This window comes from Penicillium daleae, assembly GCF_028827525.1.
Source record: "Penicillium daleae strain IBT 16125 chromosome Unknown utg000007l_segment0_segment0, whole genome shotgun sequence".
NCBI lineage: Eukaryota > Fungi > Ascomycota > Eurotiomycetes > Eurotiales > Aspergillaceae > Penicillium > Penicillium daleae.
Genome location: NW_026623155.1, coordinates 2,000,040 through 2,018,765, shown reverse-complemented (window position 1 = coordinate 2,018,765; position 18,726 = coordinate 2,000,040). Strand labels below are relative to the sequence as shown.

The 18,726-nt window shown below is 50.6% G+C and overlaps 9 protein-coding genes across 9 annotated transcripts; 4 read left to right on the top strand and 5 right to left on the bottom strand.

The window, feature by feature from the left end:
* Positions 1–201: 201 nt before the first annotated feature.
* Positions 202–1,787, bottom strand: N7458_007898 (glycoside hydrolase family 15 protein; the record flags this gene model as incomplete). Its single annotated transcript, XM_056911280.1, has 3 exons — positions 202–652; positions 705–1,515; positions 1,565–1,787. 3 exons carry the CDS (start codon positions 1,785–1,787, stop codon positions 202–204), a joined length of 1,485 nt encoding a protein of 494 aa, XP_056764106.1.
* An 875-nt stretch (positions 1,788–2,662) lies between these two features.
* On the top strand, positions 2,663–3,451 carry N7458_007897 (alpha/beta fold hydrolase; the record flags this gene model as incomplete). The annotated part of the gene is made up of 1 exon (XM_056911279.1): positions 2,663–3,451. One exon carries the CDS (start codon positions 2,663–2,665, stop codon positions 3,449–3,451), a length of 789 nt encoding a protein of 262 aa, XP_056764105.1.
* Positions 3,452–3,491: 40 nt separating this feature from the next.
* Positions 3,492–4,893, bottom strand: N7458_007896 (heme-dependent oxidative N-demethylase family protein; the record flags this gene model as incomplete). Its single annotated transcript, XM_056911278.1, has 5 exons — positions 3,492–3,814; positions 3,873–3,945; positions 4,002–4,192; positions 4,244–4,318; positions 4,383–4,893. The coding sequence occupies 5 exons, from the start codon at positions 4,891–4,893 to the stop codon at positions 3,492–3,494; spliced, it is 1,173 nt and encodes a 390-aa protein (XP_056764104.1).
* A 677-nt stretch (positions 4,894–5,570) lies between these two features.
* N7458_007895 (Zn(II)2Cys6 transcription factor) lies at positions 5,571–6,968 on the top strand (the record flags this gene model as incomplete). The annotated part of the gene is made up of 1 exon (XM_056911277.1): positions 5,571–6,968. One exon carries the CDS (start codon positions 5,571–5,573, stop codon positions 6,966–6,968), a length of 1,398 nt encoding a protein of 465 aa, XP_056764103.1.
* Positions 6,969–7,577: 609 nt separating this feature from the next.
* Positions 7,578–7,970, bottom strand: N7458_007894 (YjgF/Yer057p/UK114 family; the record flags this gene model as incomplete). Its single annotated transcript, XM_056911276.1, has 1 exon — positions 7,578–7,970. One exon carries the CDS (start codon positions 7,968–7,970, stop codon positions 7,578–7,580), a length of 393 nt encoding a protein of 130 aa, XP_056764102.1.
* A 613-nt stretch (positions 7,971–8,583) lies between these two features.
* On the bottom strand, positions 8,584–9,330 carry N7458_007893 (putative phosphoglycerate mutase family protein; the record flags this gene model as incomplete). The annotated part of the gene is made up of 3 exons (XM_056911275.1): positions 8,584–8,692; positions 8,779–9,001; positions 9,099–9,330. 3 exons carry the CDS (start codon positions 9,328–9,330, stop codon positions 8,584–8,586), a joined length of 564 nt encoding a protein of 187 aa, XP_056764101.1.
* A 2,505-nt stretch (positions 9,331–11,835) lies between these two features.
* On the top strand, positions 11,836–12,453 carry hel10 (putative high expression lethality protein Hel10; the record flags this gene model as incomplete). The annotated part of the gene is made up of 1 exon (XM_056911274.1): positions 11,836–12,453. The coding sequence occupies one exon, from the start codon at positions 11,836–11,838 to the stop codon at positions 12,451–12,453; it is 618 nt and encodes a 205-aa protein (XP_056764100.1).
* Positions 12,454–12,989: 536 nt separating this feature from the next.
* On the top strand, positions 12,990–14,189 carry N7458_007891 (mitochondrial 37S ribosomal protein uS2m; the record flags this gene model as incomplete). The annotated part of the gene is made up of 3 exons (XM_056911273.1): positions 12,990–13,020; positions 13,089–13,292; positions 13,366–14,189. 3 exons carry the CDS (start codon positions 12,990–12,992, stop codon positions 14,187–14,189), a joined length of 1,059 nt encoding a protein of 352 aa, XP_056764099.1.
* Positions 14,190–15,102: 913 nt separating this feature from the next.
* N7458_007890 (putative alpha-glucosidase) lies at positions 15,103–17,715 on the bottom strand (the record flags this gene model as incomplete). Its single annotated transcript, XM_056911272.1, has 2 exons — positions 15,103–16,059; positions 16,132–17,715. The coding sequence occupies 2 exons, from the start codon at positions 17,713–17,715 to the stop codon at positions 15,103–15,105; spliced, it is 2,541 nt and encodes an 846-aa protein (XP_056764098.1).
* Positions 17,716–18,726: the final 1,011 nt, after the last annotated feature.

Sequence of the window (18,726 nt, the reverse complement as noted above, 5' to 3'; positions counted from 1 at the left end):
TAATAGGTTCATGCTATCAAGAGAATTTGACAGGAGGAACTTTAAGGACAAAGTGACAATCTGGATGATTTCAGGAGCCAACTTCAAAAAGGGTCTCGACTCTGACAATAAATACGTATCCAATGTGTTTTTCAAGATCTCCTATGTTGTGCCTATCACCACCTCGTCGTATTCCTTTACAGGCGCTGAACCTTCCTCTTTCTACCATGAACCGACACTCGGAGTCGCGTATGAGCCAGTAGCCGAGCCACCCTGGCACTGAGTAGGAACCTCGTTCGCAGTAGAGGCTCCCCAGCTTGCAGGCACAGTCCCATCGCGACGAGATGCAGCGGTCAGGAAAGCAGCGTAAGACCAGGTCAGATCGCGCGCTGAAGTTGGTGTGCCATTATCACGGGTGAACTGCTCCGCCAAAGAGCCATTGCTTGGTGTGTATTGCTGAACAATCGACACAAATCCATCCGCATACTCCTTGACAGCACTGGTGACAGAAGTGTATGTGGAGGATGAACTTGAGTAGTTGCCGGTCGCGGCAGAAGAGACAAGGTCTTGGAAAAATGGGAGACTGGTCTGTGTAATTGAGAGAGATCCTTGAGTCTTCCACTGGTAGAGAGCATTGTAGAGCTGCTCAGCCGCGGCGAGAGTTGCAAGATACCTGATTACGTATTAGCTTCGCTGATTTATATGAAATGTGGCTAGGCACATACCAGGGATTTCCTCCTTGATAGGTGTCCTCGGGATAACGTCCAACCGCGGCAGCAGTTCCGGCCTTCTTGTCACTGTTGATGGTATAGATTGAGCGGAAAGAATCAACCACCAGCTTATGGTTGGAAAGAGCGCGGGCCGAGCACGGCTGGAATGTAGTGTCATCGCAGGCAGCGCTAGGATCGAAGGTGTGGATAGAGCTAATCAATGAGTTTGCATCCAACCCTGACCGTCCGTTGTTCGCCAAGTTCGATATAACAGCCATGCCATTCCAGAAATCTTGCAGGAAACACAGGATTTGAGGAGCCTGAGAATCACAGCCATCACAGGTTTCTCCCAGAGCCTTGGCGAAAGTGCTTCCCTCCACCAATGCGCGGTGCTGTGCGGCCACTGTGAAGAAAGAGGACCCCTGGACTTCTTCCCAAAGGTCAAATCCAGTTTGATTCCAGTACTGAGCCACGTAGTTAAGATCATTAGACACAATTGGCCAAATATTCGACTTGACAACCGACTCCTTTCCCTTAGAAAGCAACTGGTTGCCATAGGCAATCAGGGCTGTTGCCCGTAGAGCAGGTCCATCTCGCTGAGGCCGACCCCAAGCGCCCGTAAATGCAGTCTCATCGACATTAAACTTAGGCTCAGCCAAGCCCGATCCATCAGACAAGCTTCCAGAGGGGTTAGAGACGGTCTGAAGCTTGGCCTGTGCAGTGATGTATTGCTGGATCACAGACTCGAGGGAGCTGTCTCCCGCAATAAAACGGTCAACAAGCATGGTGACTGTCAAGGCTGCATCTCTGGTCCAAGTATAGAAATCTAGTCCTGGTCAGTAAATGTAATGAATGCCTAATTCATGAGTACTGACAATCTGGGTTGGACTTGGAGGGCGACGCGACAACGATGCCAGCAGAAGCCCCGGTGGCTCCAGTGCCATTGGCTCCGATGTTGTTGAGCACGCCTTGCAGAGAAGCTGTCGACTCCGACTGAATGAATCCGCTTAGGCCCGACTGTCGACGAGATGGGTGCAGAGCCGAAGACACAACTGCGGGTGCCAGTAAGGCGAGCGTCAAAATATCGAGGCACAACATTCTAATTTGGAGATGCTTGTTTGATTCTCAGCATCTTCGTTGAATTGGTTCAGTCTTTATGTCTCCAACGACGTGAACTGCTCTCATCTTCTGCATCTCCATCATACCCCACGGAGAACAAGGATGTGAGACATCCCCCTCATGTCGTCTTTTGATTCGGTCAGATCATGTTGATCTTCCAGGGTTCGGGCCGATCGATCGGAGATTAAGGAGGCCGATCAAAAAGCAGGGCATCCGACTGAACAAGAGCCAGAGAGATCAGATTTGATCCTCGCGTACAGTTGCAACAATGATCTCAGCGGGTAGACAAATGAAGTGCGGTGGATTAGCTGGCGAGTCTTTGGCAGCAAGCGACGGAGTCCGGGATCGACAAGGAAGATCCCGAACCAAGTAAAGCACAGTCCGACAAATGGCCGTTTTCTGTTTCAGGATCCTTCCTTTGGTCTCTTATGACGTGACCCCGTTCTCTAGAAATTCCTCGTGTTGTTGATAGTGGCTTTGGCCTGTGAATCTTTGTGGATTACCTGTCGATATGATATTGGTTTGATCTCTGGTGAGGTGATGTCGTATTCAATGACTCGTCAAAGATTAGGGTTCCTTAGTCCGTTCTAGGCTTCAAATAATACTCAATCGAGTCGCCACTTCGTATACGGAGGACCCGAGAGGCTCGTATTTCCCAGTCTTCTGTCGCTGGACTATCGGAGTTCGGGGCTTGAGATTCCCGAACTTCGATCAGTTCTTACTTTTTTGCAGTGCATCAGTATTTGCCTGGGATCGAACATTACTTATTATGGCGGATATGTCTCATCGCTGCCCAGCCTCGTCTCCTCGTCCGACTTCACTCTCTCACAGTAAACAGAATCCAAGTGATCGACATGACGACTTCAGTGCTAACTCGAGCTGGCGATGTGTCTTATACTATTCGCGGAGAGGGCCGCCCCTTGCTCTTACTACACGCTTTGCTACATGATAGCCACGATTTCGACCCTATCGTGTTTCAACTAGCTGATCGTTTTCAGACGATAGCAGTTGACTGGCCCTGGCACGGTGCCTCGCTAGAAACCACGACGAAGTCTCGAGAACCCAGCGCAGTCTTGATCGCAGAGGTTCTCGAAGATTTTGTCACGGCTCTCGATCTACCACCTGCTATCATCATAGGAAACTCAGTGGGTGGTTTTGCGGCCGCAAGACTAGCCATCACCCACCCAGAACGTGTTCAGTCTCTCATATTGGTGAATACGGGCGGGTTCCCATCCTTGAACTTTGTGAATCGCTTCTTCTGCTACTCGCTTGGCTATCCGGTAGTAGCGCGCTTAGTACTGCCATATATGATCCCTGCGTATATGAAGTCAAAGACACCAAGCGATACAGTGATCTCGCAGAAGGCGGCATCCCGGGCGAGAATATGGCAAGGGGCTTCGATCGCGGCAGCCATCTGGAGAAGCTTCCTTGACGACAGCCACGACCTTCGAAGCAAGGGTCAGGCTATCCGTGCGCCCACACTAATAATCTGGGGAACCAAAGATATCGTGCCTGTGGAAACCGCACATCTTGTGAAAAGATCTATTCCAGGGTCCCAGCTCGAATTTCTAGAGACTGGACATGTGGTTTTCTCTTCAGACCCCGACGGCTTTCTTGATATTGTGAATAAGTTTCTGGAGTAGCTTGTGGACACATTTCTTTACGAGAGTTACAATATCTGTCTTAATATGGGAACGATCTCTCTTCTTGCTTTACAATGCCTCTTTCTTTCTGCAGCCGGTCCTGCTCATCCAGATATGGGAGCAGTATCTTGTCCCAATGAGACTTGCCCTTGTAGAAAGACACCGTCTCATCCCAGCTAAGAATAGCTTCAGCCAAACGACCGGGGATATGTGGTTCCTGTGCAATTCGTGTTACTGGCTCAAAGTATGTACGAACAGTAAATATGACTGCCTTGGAGCGCGGTAGTCGGCGGAGAGTCTGTCTTTCGGAGCGGAAGTGGATTTCATCAATGGACAGCCCCTTGCTATTTGCGGTAGCCCATGCTATTCAAAGAAAAGCTATTAGCGGGCTATATGATTCGTATCCGAGCGACTGACTTACATGCAACTTCTGTGCCTGCTTGGTCACCCATGCGATGTGACCAGTGGAGTCCATCGTCCAGCTGAATGAAAAACTAGCAAGGTTGTCAGTGTCGGAACGGAGTAAAGGTAGAAATTATGCCATTCATACATTATTTCTTTCCACTGGCTTGTCGGGAGTGAGGTTCTGAAAGAACCGGTTCATTGACTTTTGCAACTTAGCAGCATAGTGAGGAACACCAGCCTCGAAATGGAGCGTGTCGAGTGACATGCGAAACTTTTCTCGGAGACGCCAGAAGCCAGGAAGGCAAACGGCTGCAGCGTCAAGATGGTATTGTCCATCTATCAGGGATCAGTGTCTGATATCCTTGGCTCGTGAGGAAGGGGTTTTACCATCATTCTCGACCATTATCACCAAGTCGTCTTGTACTAAGAGAGCTGAAGTTGCCAGTGCCTCGTCCGGAGTGGCTGTACCGGTAAATCGGTTAGCTCTTTCCAGCCAGTTTTGTTTCAAAAACATGGTTTGTCATACTCGCGGGGAAAGGAAATATTTCTTCCGTCAGGCTATTATGCATTTTGCCTCCCCGCAAGCGATAGATCTTGGGATACCGATGCGTTAAATATCGAACTAGCTCTTCATAAAGCTCAAAGCACGCATCCTTCGTCACTGCATTGTCGACATATTTGACATGAGCGTTGAAGTCTTTTTTTAACTCCGACGCTTTCATGTCATGATATCGAAGAAAGTAAGAGTCCATTTCGATCCAATTGTCCCAGTTGAGTTTGCGAATGCCCATTGTGATAAAATTTGGGCCGTGTCTGAATGGACGGTACAATTTGGGAGACGTCCTCGAAGGGTCATCGGTCGCTGGGGCAGGCAGAGGAGTAATGAATGGTTTCTCATCCTTGCACTCCTCTATTTCAACATGCTGTGTCTTCGAATGGAACGGCCAGCGGATGAATAGCCAAGTCGCCAGTGATAAAACGAGACCTAGAAGGGACAGCGGCCCTGAAAATATAATAGAATCTCCGGCAGATATCATTGTTGCCAATCCCGGACGCAATGATCCGTCGCTCTTGCTGGATAGTGAAATCCAACCTCGAATGCAGCAACCAACGAACCTTTTAAATAAACATGTCATAGATAGACTGCGTTATCTGGGCCACTTGGTCCCTGCACTAACTCAGTCTTGTCAAGCTAAGCCTCTTTGGGTAACTTTTCTGGCCATGTCCAGCCACTAACCAGACTCGGCACTTGAGGGTTGGATATTCGGGATGACTGATAAGAGCCCCCGAGGTCGAGGTCATTTCCCCGCATTTACAACGGGGAGGGCAACCTCCACCTCTTGAGTTTCGTCGCTAAGTTGATCTTGCGAGAACATTGGTGATCTTTGAGCATCATGGGAATTGGGGTCTGACAGAGTGAGAAAAATCGGGGAATAATTCGCAAAGCAGGCAGTCGGCGACATCCTACATTATTCCTGCACATATCGCCAGATATACCTCGGATCACCTGTCCTTATCCGTCGCTACTCCTACCAAAACCATTGCCAAGCTTGATCCAGTCTCCTGGGCCTTTCTTAATCTACTCCAATCTTCCCCCGTGGCCATCCATACGCAACCTCCCAACTACCTCCCTCCACTTCATCTACCAGCGAGGAAACCCCTTCCCAACTCGGCAATACCCACAAAGCAACAACGCACCGCAATCCGTGAACAAATGCCCCCAAAGCGCCAAAGAACGGTCCAGGGCTCCTGTTGGCCATGCAAGCAGCGCCGTGTGAAATGCGACCTCAGTCAACCTCGATGTCGCCGCTGTATTCTCTCTGGAGCCAAATGCAGCTTCGATAAGATCCTCGTGCGCTGGAATTCACGTCCCACCAAAGCAGCCCCAATTTCCTACCAGACACCTGCATCCTCTCCAAGGATAAGCCTGTCTAAACAGGTATTCGACAGCACGAGCTTAGCCTCGGGGGAACTGAAAGCCCTTGACTACTTCCAGGCGGCATTATGGCCGTTGCTGTCAACAGCGACCCAGCCGTGTCCACCACCGATCTCACTTGCGCTAGAATCGGAGCCCGTGCTGTTGGCCATGTGCGAATTAGCAGAAGCGCATCGGCTACTGCGGCAGGACAATAGTCCTTTTCATCAACAGGTTATCAGTGATAAGCGGTCAAATTGCTTAGGGTCGGTTCGGAAGCAATTACGCGAATGTTTGTCAAACAACGAGTCGCTATCGCGTGTACTAGTCGCCGTCTTACTCTTGTACTTTCTAGATGGCTACATTGATTGTACAGAGCAGTCGGCATCGACCACAAGCCATCAGGTTGGAGTACGCGCAATCGTGGAACAGCTAGGCGGGTTCAGTGTGCTGATTGATGAGAGCGAGAAGGAGATCCCGCATATGTTGCTTTCTGAATTCGCATCAACTGATCTTACCCGAGCTTTACTCGACGATCGACCTCCATGTTTTCCCGCCAGAATTTGGCTCGATATTGAGCGCGGCCCCGTCTGGTGGGAAAAGCAGACCTATGGTATCACCCTAGCAGCTGTATTTCGCACCATGGCACAGCTAGCCTTCTATCGCCAGTCAATATATAATGGCGATGAGGAGCTTGATATTGAAAAGGTTCGAGACTTTGAGAGATGCCTTCAACCAGCTTTTCAAGTCTTGAGCCTAGACCATTTTGACTGTCCGGAAGAGGACACTGTTTCCCGTGGCGAGCTCGGGCGAGTGAACCAGACAATTGCTTTCACAAGAGCATTCCAGCATAGTGCATTGATATATTTATACCGCGCAGTCTGTGGGTTACCGCCGAGGCATCATCTAGTCCAGCAACACGTGAATTTCTGCATGGGCTGTATCAACGCCATTAGCAGTAACTCCAAAGTACACAATTGCCTCATCTTTCCCGTCTATGTTGTCGGTGCTCACTCATTTACTGAAGATCATCAAACGGATATCCTTGGTAAGATTGACTGCATCTACCGGACAATTCGTTTCAACTCTCTATTGAGCATCCGCGCTGCCTTGGAAGGCCTCTGGCAGTCTGAGAAACAGGAGGGAACATGGGCAGACATGTTTACTTCGTTGGGGAGGGATGTCTTAGTCCTATAGGATAGTTTAGAAATTCTCTTCTATCCCGTGACGTTGAACCAATTTAATGCCGATTGAGATCTGGTCACATAGACAACTTTAGATTTAGTCAGGTTTCTGGGCCCTAACAAGACTAGGTTGTAACCGATAAATCAGGATCCATGCTCGCTATTTCTAGACCATCGCTAGCACAACTTGGCAGGCATGTCTCTTTTAATCTGGTACCAAACGAGCAAGTGGTGCGGGGTAGCCAACCTTCACTCGCCATCTCTATGCCGCTTGGCCTGGCTCTCAATCTGGCTTTGCCCAAAGACTTTCCCAGTCCGGTAATTTGAACCGTCTCTTAGCAAAGTTAAAACATATTCACAGCTTTATATTCTATCAGCCGCGGATATGATCATTCTTCTCCGCAGCGGCAGGCCCCGGAGCTTTCCGTGCTTTCACAGATTCACATTCTAATACTCATGGGATGCAAAGGTTAAAGAGAACTAAGGGCGATTGATTGTGGAACATTGAAGTCACTATCTCTCCCGCTCATTTCTAGCACATGTCTGGTCCATGGCTGAGGCTATTGTATATACAGGAGAAGCCTTCAATATATCCTCCATTATATTGAACCCGCCGCAAGCTTTAGAACGGAAACTGTGCTTCAACCTCAATTTCAATCACCATCCCTTCAATCCCCAGCTTTCCAATCTCCACGCATGTCCAGATAGGTCGGTGACTTGGAATAACCTTTTTGAAATTGCTGGTGACCATGTCAAATGTCTCCTCCACGCTGATATGATAGCTTCGTACTGCGTAGACATTTTCCCAAGAGAGCCGCGAGTCAACCTCTTTCAGAGCCTTTTCGACGTTCTCAAATGCTATGGCGACTTGCTTCTCGACGTTGGATGTAATGTTTCCGCTCTCATCCCAGCCACCTTGTCCGGATGTTTTTACCACTGTGCCGATTTTGACAGCTTGAGAGTAGTGAAAGGATTCTGAGTTGGCTTCGGTTCCTGGATAGTTGAAGAATTGCATGTTGGGAATGATAGAAAGGTTTGTAGACTGGGGTAGGAAAATGAAATGAAAACAGTTTACTATGGTATCTTATCCATATTTATTGGGAGGACTTTCCCTCGTCTTCATGAGCTACCCGTCTTATCCGGCTAAGTATGGCCTGGATACTTTCCTAAATTGTAAGAAAGCATAAGTGAAAAGGGTCTTGGCTTGGATTCACTACCAAGTCCATTCATCATAGGGTTCTCACAGCTCCAGGTTTCACTATTTCATTGGGGTAGTTCTACTTCTGCCTGGTAAATTTGGCCCCAATTTTACCCAGATCAGGAAGTTTACAAGGCCATGGACTGACAAGCAAATGTACTGATCGTCTTGCCCTAGCCTGAATAACTTTGGCACCTCTAACAACTGCAGCCCCCGTCGAAGTCTATCACTACTAGGCAGGCCAACGGCCTCTAACTACCCCGCATGTGTCATACTTTCCGCTGGTGTTTATCAGCTAGAGCTATTTCATGGAAATACAAAAGGTGCCGACGGGCGGCCGATGTATCTATAGTTATGCGGTATGTGTAGCTCTTCTTTTTATACCAAAAGAAAGACAAAACGGTATTAGAACGGATTCGCATTCCTCAATTCAATGCTGGGCTACTAGCCTCGGGCGGTAGTCAAGGCCCGGACAGAACTCGCTTTCTATATTTGTGACCTCTTCATACGGGTAGGGAATTGTCCAAATGAGGTCAAATCTAAGAAAATCAGCACCCATACAGTGTTCATGATGTAAAGACTCCAAACGACTAAACCAGAATCGAAATGATAAAACATCACCTACCGATCTTCAGGATACTGGAGTGGATCGGGGGAGCCCAAGTGCTCCTGGAGTTCCCCTACGTTCTTATGTCGCCAGGAAATCAAGATATTTCCAGGACCTTCGTATGATCGAATCGTATCAGCAACGCATTGGGTATCTTTGCGTGAGCAGTGGGCGTCGATTTCAAGACCGAGGTCATTGGCGAGGGGGAGGACGGTCATATACGCCCGCCGGTGCTCACCATCTATGTATCAAAACAGGATCAGTCAATCCATCTTTTCAAATTGTGTTTATCCATCTCCATGTAGCTTTTTGGTCATAATGAGTATCATAAGACTCACTCCACTTGACTGTAGGTGCCATGATATGTCCAATGTCGTAGCTCGAGTCTTTGCCGAAAACATCCCGCAGGCACTGTGATCGCTTGATGCCGTCTAGAGTCAAGCCATGATCGTCCGGGTTGGGAGGTTTCTCTCCATGTCGTATTATGAAGACTTTGGGTGGATTCCTGGCTGACACAGCAACTAAGCAGCTAGAGACGAAAATATATGCGAACGCTGAACGCAAGAACATCTTGAGAAGAAGATAGAATTCTAGTAAGCACAGAGTGTATGGAGCGGATCTTTAAGAAGAGAAGTGACAAGATTATGAGAATCACTATTCCGACAGCAGGGACGAGCACCAGGCGTGAACGTCACCCTCAATTTATACAGTCAGCAAAACACACAATGATCTGACCCATCACGGCAGGTCCATTAACTAACTAGTTAACTAGATCTACACAAAATAAAAAAAAATACTTTGAAGTAGATCAGCTGTTTCATGCGGTGCGATGGCCGTCCAACACATGGAGAAGCCAACCTGCTCGAAGAGGCATTTGAGAAGAGGGCTGCACCTGTCCTGATCGGCGAGTGACGAGCACCACGGGACGGTTCGTCCGATCTTAACAGCCTGGGTGGAACGTGTGGGTGATTTGATTGGCCTTTTCAAAGCCCGCATCCGCAGAGGCTGTCTATCGTTGTTGTTGTCGATCGCATGGATTTCATTGTGAAGTCTCTACGGGAACATGGCCATCTGGATCTCCGCGTGTTGGTGGTGTGAGTGGAGAAATTGATGGTTACGGGGACCTTGGGAGACGCCAGCCTCGTAGGCAGGTCCTGTCGTAGAAGTATATATTGGCTTCACGGGGCTACAACAAGTACAATGCTCGGCGAAGAACATATTTCTAGCGTTAACCTACCCAAAAGATTTTCGATCTGGTTCACGCTCGTTGAATAAACATCCAAAGACTGAACAACAGCGAGAAAAGGTTCTACGAATAACACATCATAGGCAGCGCGCAACTTGAGCCGACAATAAATTTGCATTTCATCGCAGCACAAGCATAGACACGGGGCAATAAAGACCAAGAGAAGGGGGAAGAAGGCATCGTTACACCTTCACAAGATAATGCCTGCGATCAGTCGATCAAGGAAAACATCTCCATACTGAAGCCACAGTTCTGTCCGAGTCAAACAGGGTCATCGGGTCCATCAAGAGAGGGACACCTTGGCTGAGCCGTGTGACAGGTGCGGGCATCTGATCTTCATGCCAGCCAGGGAAGTCTATTTCGCTGGACTGCTCCTCGATTGCAAGGCAATACTTCTGCAGGATCTTGAAAGTCCGGACTCACCGAACACCTTCTAGGTAGGGTTTTAGTTGTCCAGAACTGCGCGCCTGGACTATTATTATGATTTCGGCACAGAGGGAAGCCACAAGGCTCCAGTCGAACGACAGCGCTCTTCAGGATCAAGTTCAGGGGTGTTCTTGTTAGGTTTGGGATTGATGACGAGGGTGTCAAACTGGCATATGGGCAGACCCGAGGGGCGCATGCACACGATACTTTTCTTTTCACGGCCACTTACCGCTAGTTGCCGCGATACCCTCTTGCGTCCAGGGACATTTTGCGAGGAAGCACACCCCTCCAAATCTCGGAGTGGGGGCCATCATGGAGGGGTCCTGTATTTTTGCTTGTACAGTATGGTATTATTATTGATGATCGATCCTTGTCACCTATAACCATCTACAGGGCTGAGGATGTTACACTGAGCCAAGACGGCGATTATTCTCAGGGCTTCGCGCCGCTAGGCAGCCAGAATAATTCACAGCGAGAATTCTGGTCGATTGCGTGCCGAGCGGAGTCGCGCCAAGATAGGTTCTTCGCGCTGAGAGGAAGAAGGGGAGGAAGTCATGGGAAATGATTGTGGTGGGCAATAAGAAGAAGAGCGAATCATTGAGAACATAGCCCGGATGTTTGGGTAGAACCGTCGAAGAGTAGCCGAAGATCCGTTAAGGCCGTAAGGCGGGAAATGAGATGGTGCTATTTTCGGAGCCAAGCATGTACGGTAATGGGATTGACCGGTTTACCATGGTTTCGTATATTGTTCTCTAGTTTACTATGCGGTGCTCGAGTATGGTAAGTGTACGGGCCGCACTTTTTGGAGGTCCGTGGCCCAGCCTTATCGTAGGCATAGCCACAGGCTTGTAACCATTGAGGTTGGACACACCGCAGCTTCGTCGCTGGTTGTGGCGGTGCTCTGTAGTTCAGTGAACTGGGATCACAACTGAAAGGGAGAGGGAAAGGGAGAGGAAGAGAGAGAGGCGTAGCTATCCAGGACCAAAGTGGACAGCAGAGCGAGGCTGATGTACTGCGCCTCGTCGTTCCGTAAGATTGCGACCATGTGGGGGGGCAGTTCCGTCAGCCCTGTGGCTCCGGAGGACAGAATCATTGGATTGGCATGTTACAGATGTCCGCATTATGTACGTATGAAACTATCCTTCTATGATCCGTGATCCGTGATACGTGATCGCACCCTATGATCTCCACTCTGCTGACTCTGAGCGCGGTACGGAGGAGTATCCTCAATGTAATCAGCTCCAGTACCGGAGGGACGGTACCAAACTTATAAAGAGGCCACGACCCCTCTCTGCTCATCCCACTCTCACATCATCAATCTCATCCTTCCTCCTCCATCCCTCATCACCCCGACTCTTTACATCCATCCTCTAACTTTCCATCTTCAAACCTCACATATCATCATGTCTGGCTACGGCGATTACAACCAGGGCTACAACCAGCAGCAGCAGGGCCAGGGCCAGGGCTATGGTCAGCAGGGTTACCCCCAGCAGGGCTACGGTCAGGAATCCTACGGCCAACAGCAGCAGCACCAGGGCCAGGGCCAGGGCCAGGGCTCTTCCAACGACTACTATACCGGATCTCAACAGCCCCAGTATGGTGAACAGCAGGGCTACGGCCAGCAACAGGGTTACGGCCAGCAACAGGGTTACGGCCAGGAGAACAACCGCGCTGGGTATGTTTCCTCCTCATCTCATTCTTTTGGAGGTCCCGCACTAACAGAGTACAATAGATACGATCAGCAGCAGGCTCCCGGCCAGGCCCAGGAGGGCGAGCGTGGGCTAATGGGAGCGCTCGCAGGCGGAGCCGCCGGAGGATTCGCTGGCCACAAAGCGAACCACGGCATCCTCGGAACAATCGGTGGAGCCATCATCGGTAGCATCGCTGAGGATGCTATGAAGAAGCACAAGCGCGACGCCAGCCCTAGCGGTGGTGCCCCCGGCGGTTCCTATGGCGGTCCCGCTAGCAACAACGGCAGTGGCAACATGATGGACCAGCTCGGCGGTTTCTTCAAGAAGTAAACGGGTCGTCTCGCTGTAGACTCCATCTGCCGTCTTTCTTCTTTTGACTCGCCTGTTCTCACCGTGATGATCTCCACATACTTATGAATTTCCTTTTCTTGTCTTTCACGGGAAAGGGCTGGTTCATGCTTCCACTGGAATTGCTCTTGTTTCCAATTTTGCGATGTTTCTCCTTCCATCCTGTGATTAAATTTCTCATATGTACCATGACCGTTTTGCATTGATATCAAGATATGACTCCTAGTGGAGAACCAGAATTGCATCATTCGAACGCCATGATCGACTTCTCTGTAGATTGTAAATATGCCCATAATCGTACATACCGTACCATGCATGAAAACTTGACAAGTCGCCACTGGAACGCGGGGGGATCTCACCCGACCGCCCGCATCCAGATCGGGACTAGTGTGTAGCGTGACCCTGTGGCCTCAGGCACCAAGGCCACAAGACAGGCCATTTGCCAAGCCTGACAAAAGTTCGCGCGGACGGGCAATCTTGCACACGCTTCTTTCCCCGACCCAGCAACCACATCCAACATGATTGTACGGAAATTATGTATGCGTCAGAGTGAGTCGTTTCAATTTGCACCTCCACCGGCATCAGAATGATAAATTGACCACCCCAATTCCCTACAGGCCGCCAACTGCTGGCCCTGAACCGCCGGGCTCCAGCCTACTCTCGATTTCTCTCGACAGAGACACCAGTCGAGACAGCAGTGCAAACACCCGCGAAGGAGTCACCAGCTCCCGCGGAGAACCCCCTTCACCAAGTCGTTCAAGCATCAAGGGAAAGCCGAAAACTCAAACCCCGACAGCAATGGAATGAACTGGAGAAGCGGAGTGAGGATCACCCAACCCTTCCCCGAAAAAGACACCCAAGACTCAGCCAGCTAACAACGTCCCTGACTTCCAGGACACAAATTCAACACCCTCGGTTCAGCCGTGCAAGAATCCTACGATCCCGAAGATATCCTCCGTAATCCTCCCAAGCCCTCCGACATCACCCTCGAGATGCTCCTCGCCGCCGGCACACACATGGGCCACTCGACCTCGCGATGGAACCCACAGAACTCGCGGTACATCTTCGGTATCCGCGAGGGTGTCCACATCATCTCCCTAGACGTGACAGCAGCGTACCTGCGTCGCGCTGCGAAAGTCGTCGAAGAAGTCGCCGCTCGCGGCGGTATCATCCTGTTCGCCGGTACCCGCAAGGGCCAGAAGCGCGCCGTTGTGCACGCTGCTGAGCTGGCCAAGGGTTACCACATCTTCGAGCGGTGGATTCCGGGTTCGATGACGAACGGACAGCAGATTTTGGGACACTGCGAGACCAAGGTCGTCAATGCTTTGGATGAGGAGTTGCCGGAGTTCAAGGTTGATCTTGCGGATCGTCCGTCTGTGAAGCCCGATTTGGTGATTGTGCTGAATCCGCTGGAGAATGTGGTTTTGCTGCACGAGTGTGGACTGAATAATGTGCCCACCATTGGTATCATTGATACTGATGCTGATCCCACCCGCGTCACGTACCCGATTCCTGCGAACGATGATACCCTGAGGGGAACTTCTTTGATTGCTGGTATTCTGGGTCGGGCTGGTGAGGCTGGTCAGAAGAGGCGCTTGGAGATGGCTGCCGAAGGGAAGACGGATTATGAGCCTATTACGGCGCGCCAGTTGCGTCTGGATCCGCTCACGGGTCTGCCACCGCCTGGCTCGGAGCTGGAGAAGGGACAGCAGGCTTGAGCTGAGATGCTGCGGTTTGTTGTGGAAGATTTCATGGTGCAGGTACTCGATGGGTCTTGTGTGCCGGGTTCCCTGGCCTTGTATTGTATAGATGATTCCTCGCCTCGTGGGCGTTAGCACATCATGTATTAACAAGTTATATTCCTTTGCTGTGTTCGTTTCTTGCATGTTTGATTGACCGGGTCTAAAATACTACAATTTCATATTTAACTTCTTGACAAAAACAAACCCTCCGCCCCCTGAATCGAACCCCCAACCTCTTGGTTACCATATAAATGATCCGCGACACTCAATGATGCTCAAGTACTTCACCGCGATGCTCGCCCCCAAAATATCACAGACAGATACGGCCAAAACACTATTAGATCCTACAAAAGAACTTTAAGAAATATAGTTAATAGATTCTCCTGTTTATGACGATGATTTTGATCTAAAAATCATATTTCAAAAAGGGCAAAAAGTGAGCGTGTGACATAGCATCTCTGGCCCGGCAGCATAAAAAGAGAGTAACCCTCCACATTACCTGACCTCGGGGAGCTTTACCGAAGCGTCATGGACGTCGAACCCCGAGGGCATCCAGTGGTAATACCACTAGGCTATTAGAGGGCGGAGGGTTACTGGGAGGGACTGGAACTTGGTTATAACCTCAATTTGCTTTACATTTCCCATATCTTATACAAGTTCGAATTCTACATTTTCCTTATTACTTTCTGAAAACAAACAAGATCATACAAGTACACTGGCACCTCTAGATCCAGAAATGCAAGTAACCGTCAAGTTGGAATCATCCTTCAAGTCTATTCATCTATATGCCACGATCCCTGTAGCAGGTCTATATCATCAATGGCCTGTGGGGATCACCAGCCACGATCATCATAATACAAAAGAAAATTCATGACCATCGCCACCAGACTCAAGCCTTAACAGTGTACACAGCCCGACCCCGAGAGTCAGTGCCCTTGACAACAATGTCCTGGCCAGAGCTAGTCACAACACGGCGAGTATCCCCGTTGTGCAGGATAATATCCAGCTCCTTCCACGCAGGCACAAAGCCAGCTGACTCGTCACGTTCAAAGTGCACCAGAACCTTCTCCTCGGTCGAGCTATAGCTGAGCGTGTACACCGCAGTCCTGGGTTGTTGTGAGATACCATCGTCCTCGTACCATGTGTTGCTGTACACGGCACCATGGGAGCTACCCTGCGGCGGGAAGATCTCCACACCACGGTAGTCATCGATCTCCTTGACACCTTGCGAGGCTGCCGTCTTGTCATCGAGGACACGAGTATGCACGTCCTTGCCGACGGGAATGGCACCGCCAATCTTGGCGAGAAGAGGAATGCTCTCGCGCCATTGGGACTCAATCTCCACCCACTGCCCGGAGGCGAGGTAGTTGTAAGGGGCGTTCATGTTGACGAAGCCGTAGTCGAAAGCATCGCCCGTCTTGCGGGGGAGGTAGACTTTTGCGCTGGTGACGCCGGCACGGTACACGCCGCCGACGAGGATGGTATCGCCGAGCCAGAACTGCTCCTCGCCCTCCTTGAGGGTCTTGTTGTTCCACACCTCTGGATCGGACTCGTAGCCCCAGCCGATCCAGCGCTGTACGGGGGATGCGTCCTTGTGGCTTTCCAGTCCGAGTGAGTAGATGTAGGGCAGGATCTCGTAGCGGCGTTTGATGGCGTCGCGGACGAATGGTGTGATCTCGGGGTACATGAAGGGCTCGATGACTTCACCGACGGCGTTGTTGTCGGGGGAGGTCTTGAAGCAGTTGATCGCGAACCGGGTGGACATGCAACCTAGCTGGATCCAACGGAGGAGGAGCTCGGGGGAGGGTTGGGGGCCTTCAAAACCGCCAATGTCGTGTCCTTCGCACTATATAAGATCATGGTTAGTTTCCGGTTGGAAATGAAATCCTCTTTCAAGATGGCTCGAGGATTATCTTACCTGTAATAGGGAGATGCCTGCATTGAGAGACAGGGCGTTGGCACCCTTCATGTTCTCCCAGCTAGTCACATTATCACCACTCCATGTGCTGGCGCAGTAGCGCATAGTACCAGGAGTAGCACTGCGGGTCAGGACAAAAGGTCGCACATTGGACTCCATATCCAGCAGAGCGTCGTGGGAAGACTTGCCCATGAGCTCGGTGTGAAGGGCACGACCCCATTGACCGACGTTGTTCTCAGTGATCTCCTTCGCATTCTTGTTGACCATCGCATCGTCAAGGGCAAGAGTCCAGTCATCGCTGGGCAGCGTGTACTCGTTGTTGTCATTCCACATGCCGTCGATGCCGACCTTCTTCAGACTCTTGACACCCTCATACCACCACTTGAAAGCAACCTCGGAAGTAAAGTCGATGTGGCAGCCGTCACCACCGGTGGCTCCACCGGCACTCCACAGGCGCATGTAGCCAGGCTTATCCGTCTCAGGATCCGTGAAGAACCCACGGCCATCAATGAGGCGCTGGAAGTCGGGATGAGAAGCCAGCAGGAAGGGCTTGATGTTGGTGATGAGGCGGATACCGTGCTCGTGCATCTTAGAAATCCATTCCTCGGGATTCGGGAAGCGCTCGTTGTTCCAGGTGAAGACATTGCGAACCTTAGGTTCTACGGCGGCAATAGAATAACCAGACGACATCTGGTGAGCAGAGCAAGGGATTCCGTGTTCTTGCAGCTTCTCGGCGAACTCAACCAAGGCCTTGTGTGCGTCATCCAGCATAGTGTACTTGTAACCACCGGAGATGTATCCGTATGCCCAACGGGGAACCAGCAGCGGGAAGCCGACCAATTCGGCATATGAGCGGACAACATCCTTGATGGTCTTTCCAACAATCATGTACTGCTCTAGGCCGCCATAATCCTGACGGTAGATCTTGAAATGGCCCCAAAGTCCATCAATCTCGGCACCAACTGACCACGAGCCTCGGCCGTGGGATGTAGAGAACAAGGCAACGCAACCTTCTGGTGTCGCCTTGATCAGGAGAGGGATGTGCTTGTAGAGAGGGTCGGTCTTATAGACGTCGTAGCCGAAGCAGTCGGTGGCCGTGAGCTGGAAGTTGCGACCTGTGAGATCCATCGGCGCGGCCTTTTCACCCAGGCCCACGTGGAGAGCGTTGCGGTCGTGCACCGAGTAACAGGCCACACCCGGACCGTCGGCGACGTATGATCGTAGAGGCAGATCACGGTGCAGAGGCTTGTCGGAGCCTGTCCACGAGAGGGAAACGACTGGTGTCTGCTCCCACTCCACCTTCGCGGTGACACCACCGACATCAATCGTCTTGGAGGCGCCTTCCTCCTTCGCGAAGACATTGAGGCCCTTGAGATCGGTCTCGGGCTTGGTGACATTGGGGTAGGGCGGAATTGGGCGCTCCGCAGAGGAGAAAGTCACTCGGAAGAGATTCTGGCGAACCGCTTCGAACGAGAAGTCAAAGGCAGTCTTGCCGGAGGAGCTGCGGAGATGCACTGCGGCGTCCTGCTGCGCGCTCGAGGCAACCTGTTGGTACCCTTTCGGGCAGATCTCTTTTTGAGGCATGATGGGGATGTGATTCGTGAGGATAGTTCACGAGGGATGAATTGAGATCAGGCAATGTCCCCGGCAGTCCATGTTATTTGTAACATTCTGCACCATGGCATGTCTCCTCATGCCCCGCGTCAATTGTTGGAGAACTTCGTCAGCGTGGGGCAAGTATACAGTCGGCGATCGGGGCAGATCTCCGACAGGCGATGTGACTCTCTCTAGGGGAATTGCTAAAACGACACCCCAAATTGCTAATTCGACCCCGTATACCTTATAGCATCGTAATTGTATTACTATCTTCTAATACCCCTTGACTATTGCCAGACTTCTACTACTGCCTACCTCTCTCCTATTATACCGCGTATTAAGTCTTCTAATCTGCCCTTCAAGGATCGTCTATTTCTACTACTAAGAGACTAAACCCAATAAGGAAAGTAACGCTATTCGAGTTTTACTCCAGAAATCGCTGGATCTCCCTTCTAATCTAGGCAAATCATGTATATTATCTCCGTCGGGATACCTACGTATTATCTATCTATCTTCTCCTATTTTACCCTCACCCCTACTAGCTATCTTCTAGTTGATTTAGCAGTTGATTCGGCAGCGTATACTAGGAGCTGGGTAAACAGTAGTAGAAGACTTCTAATCGTGAAAGGGGGTAGACGGGCATTAGATGATAGTAATACACTTACGACGCTAAACTAATTATAGGGTGTGTGGTGTCGAACTAGTAATTTGGGGTGTCGTTTTAGCAATCTCCCCTCCACAATTCCTGCCACCAAATGGGCTCCAGGCGGTCTCAGGTGACCCGCGTGGCCCAGATTTTGATTTTTCGGAGAGTGCCCGATGGGCCGATTTTCAGTCGCAGCGGTCGGCCGATTCTCCACAAAGTCCACACCGAGCCCATACCAAGTGCCGAGAGAAAACGGGGCCCCAGACACGTCGGACCATACAAGATTTGGGCCGTCCGAAGCTAAAACGCCAACATCCCCGAAAACTTTCAGCCGCCCCTCAGGTAGCGTCGGT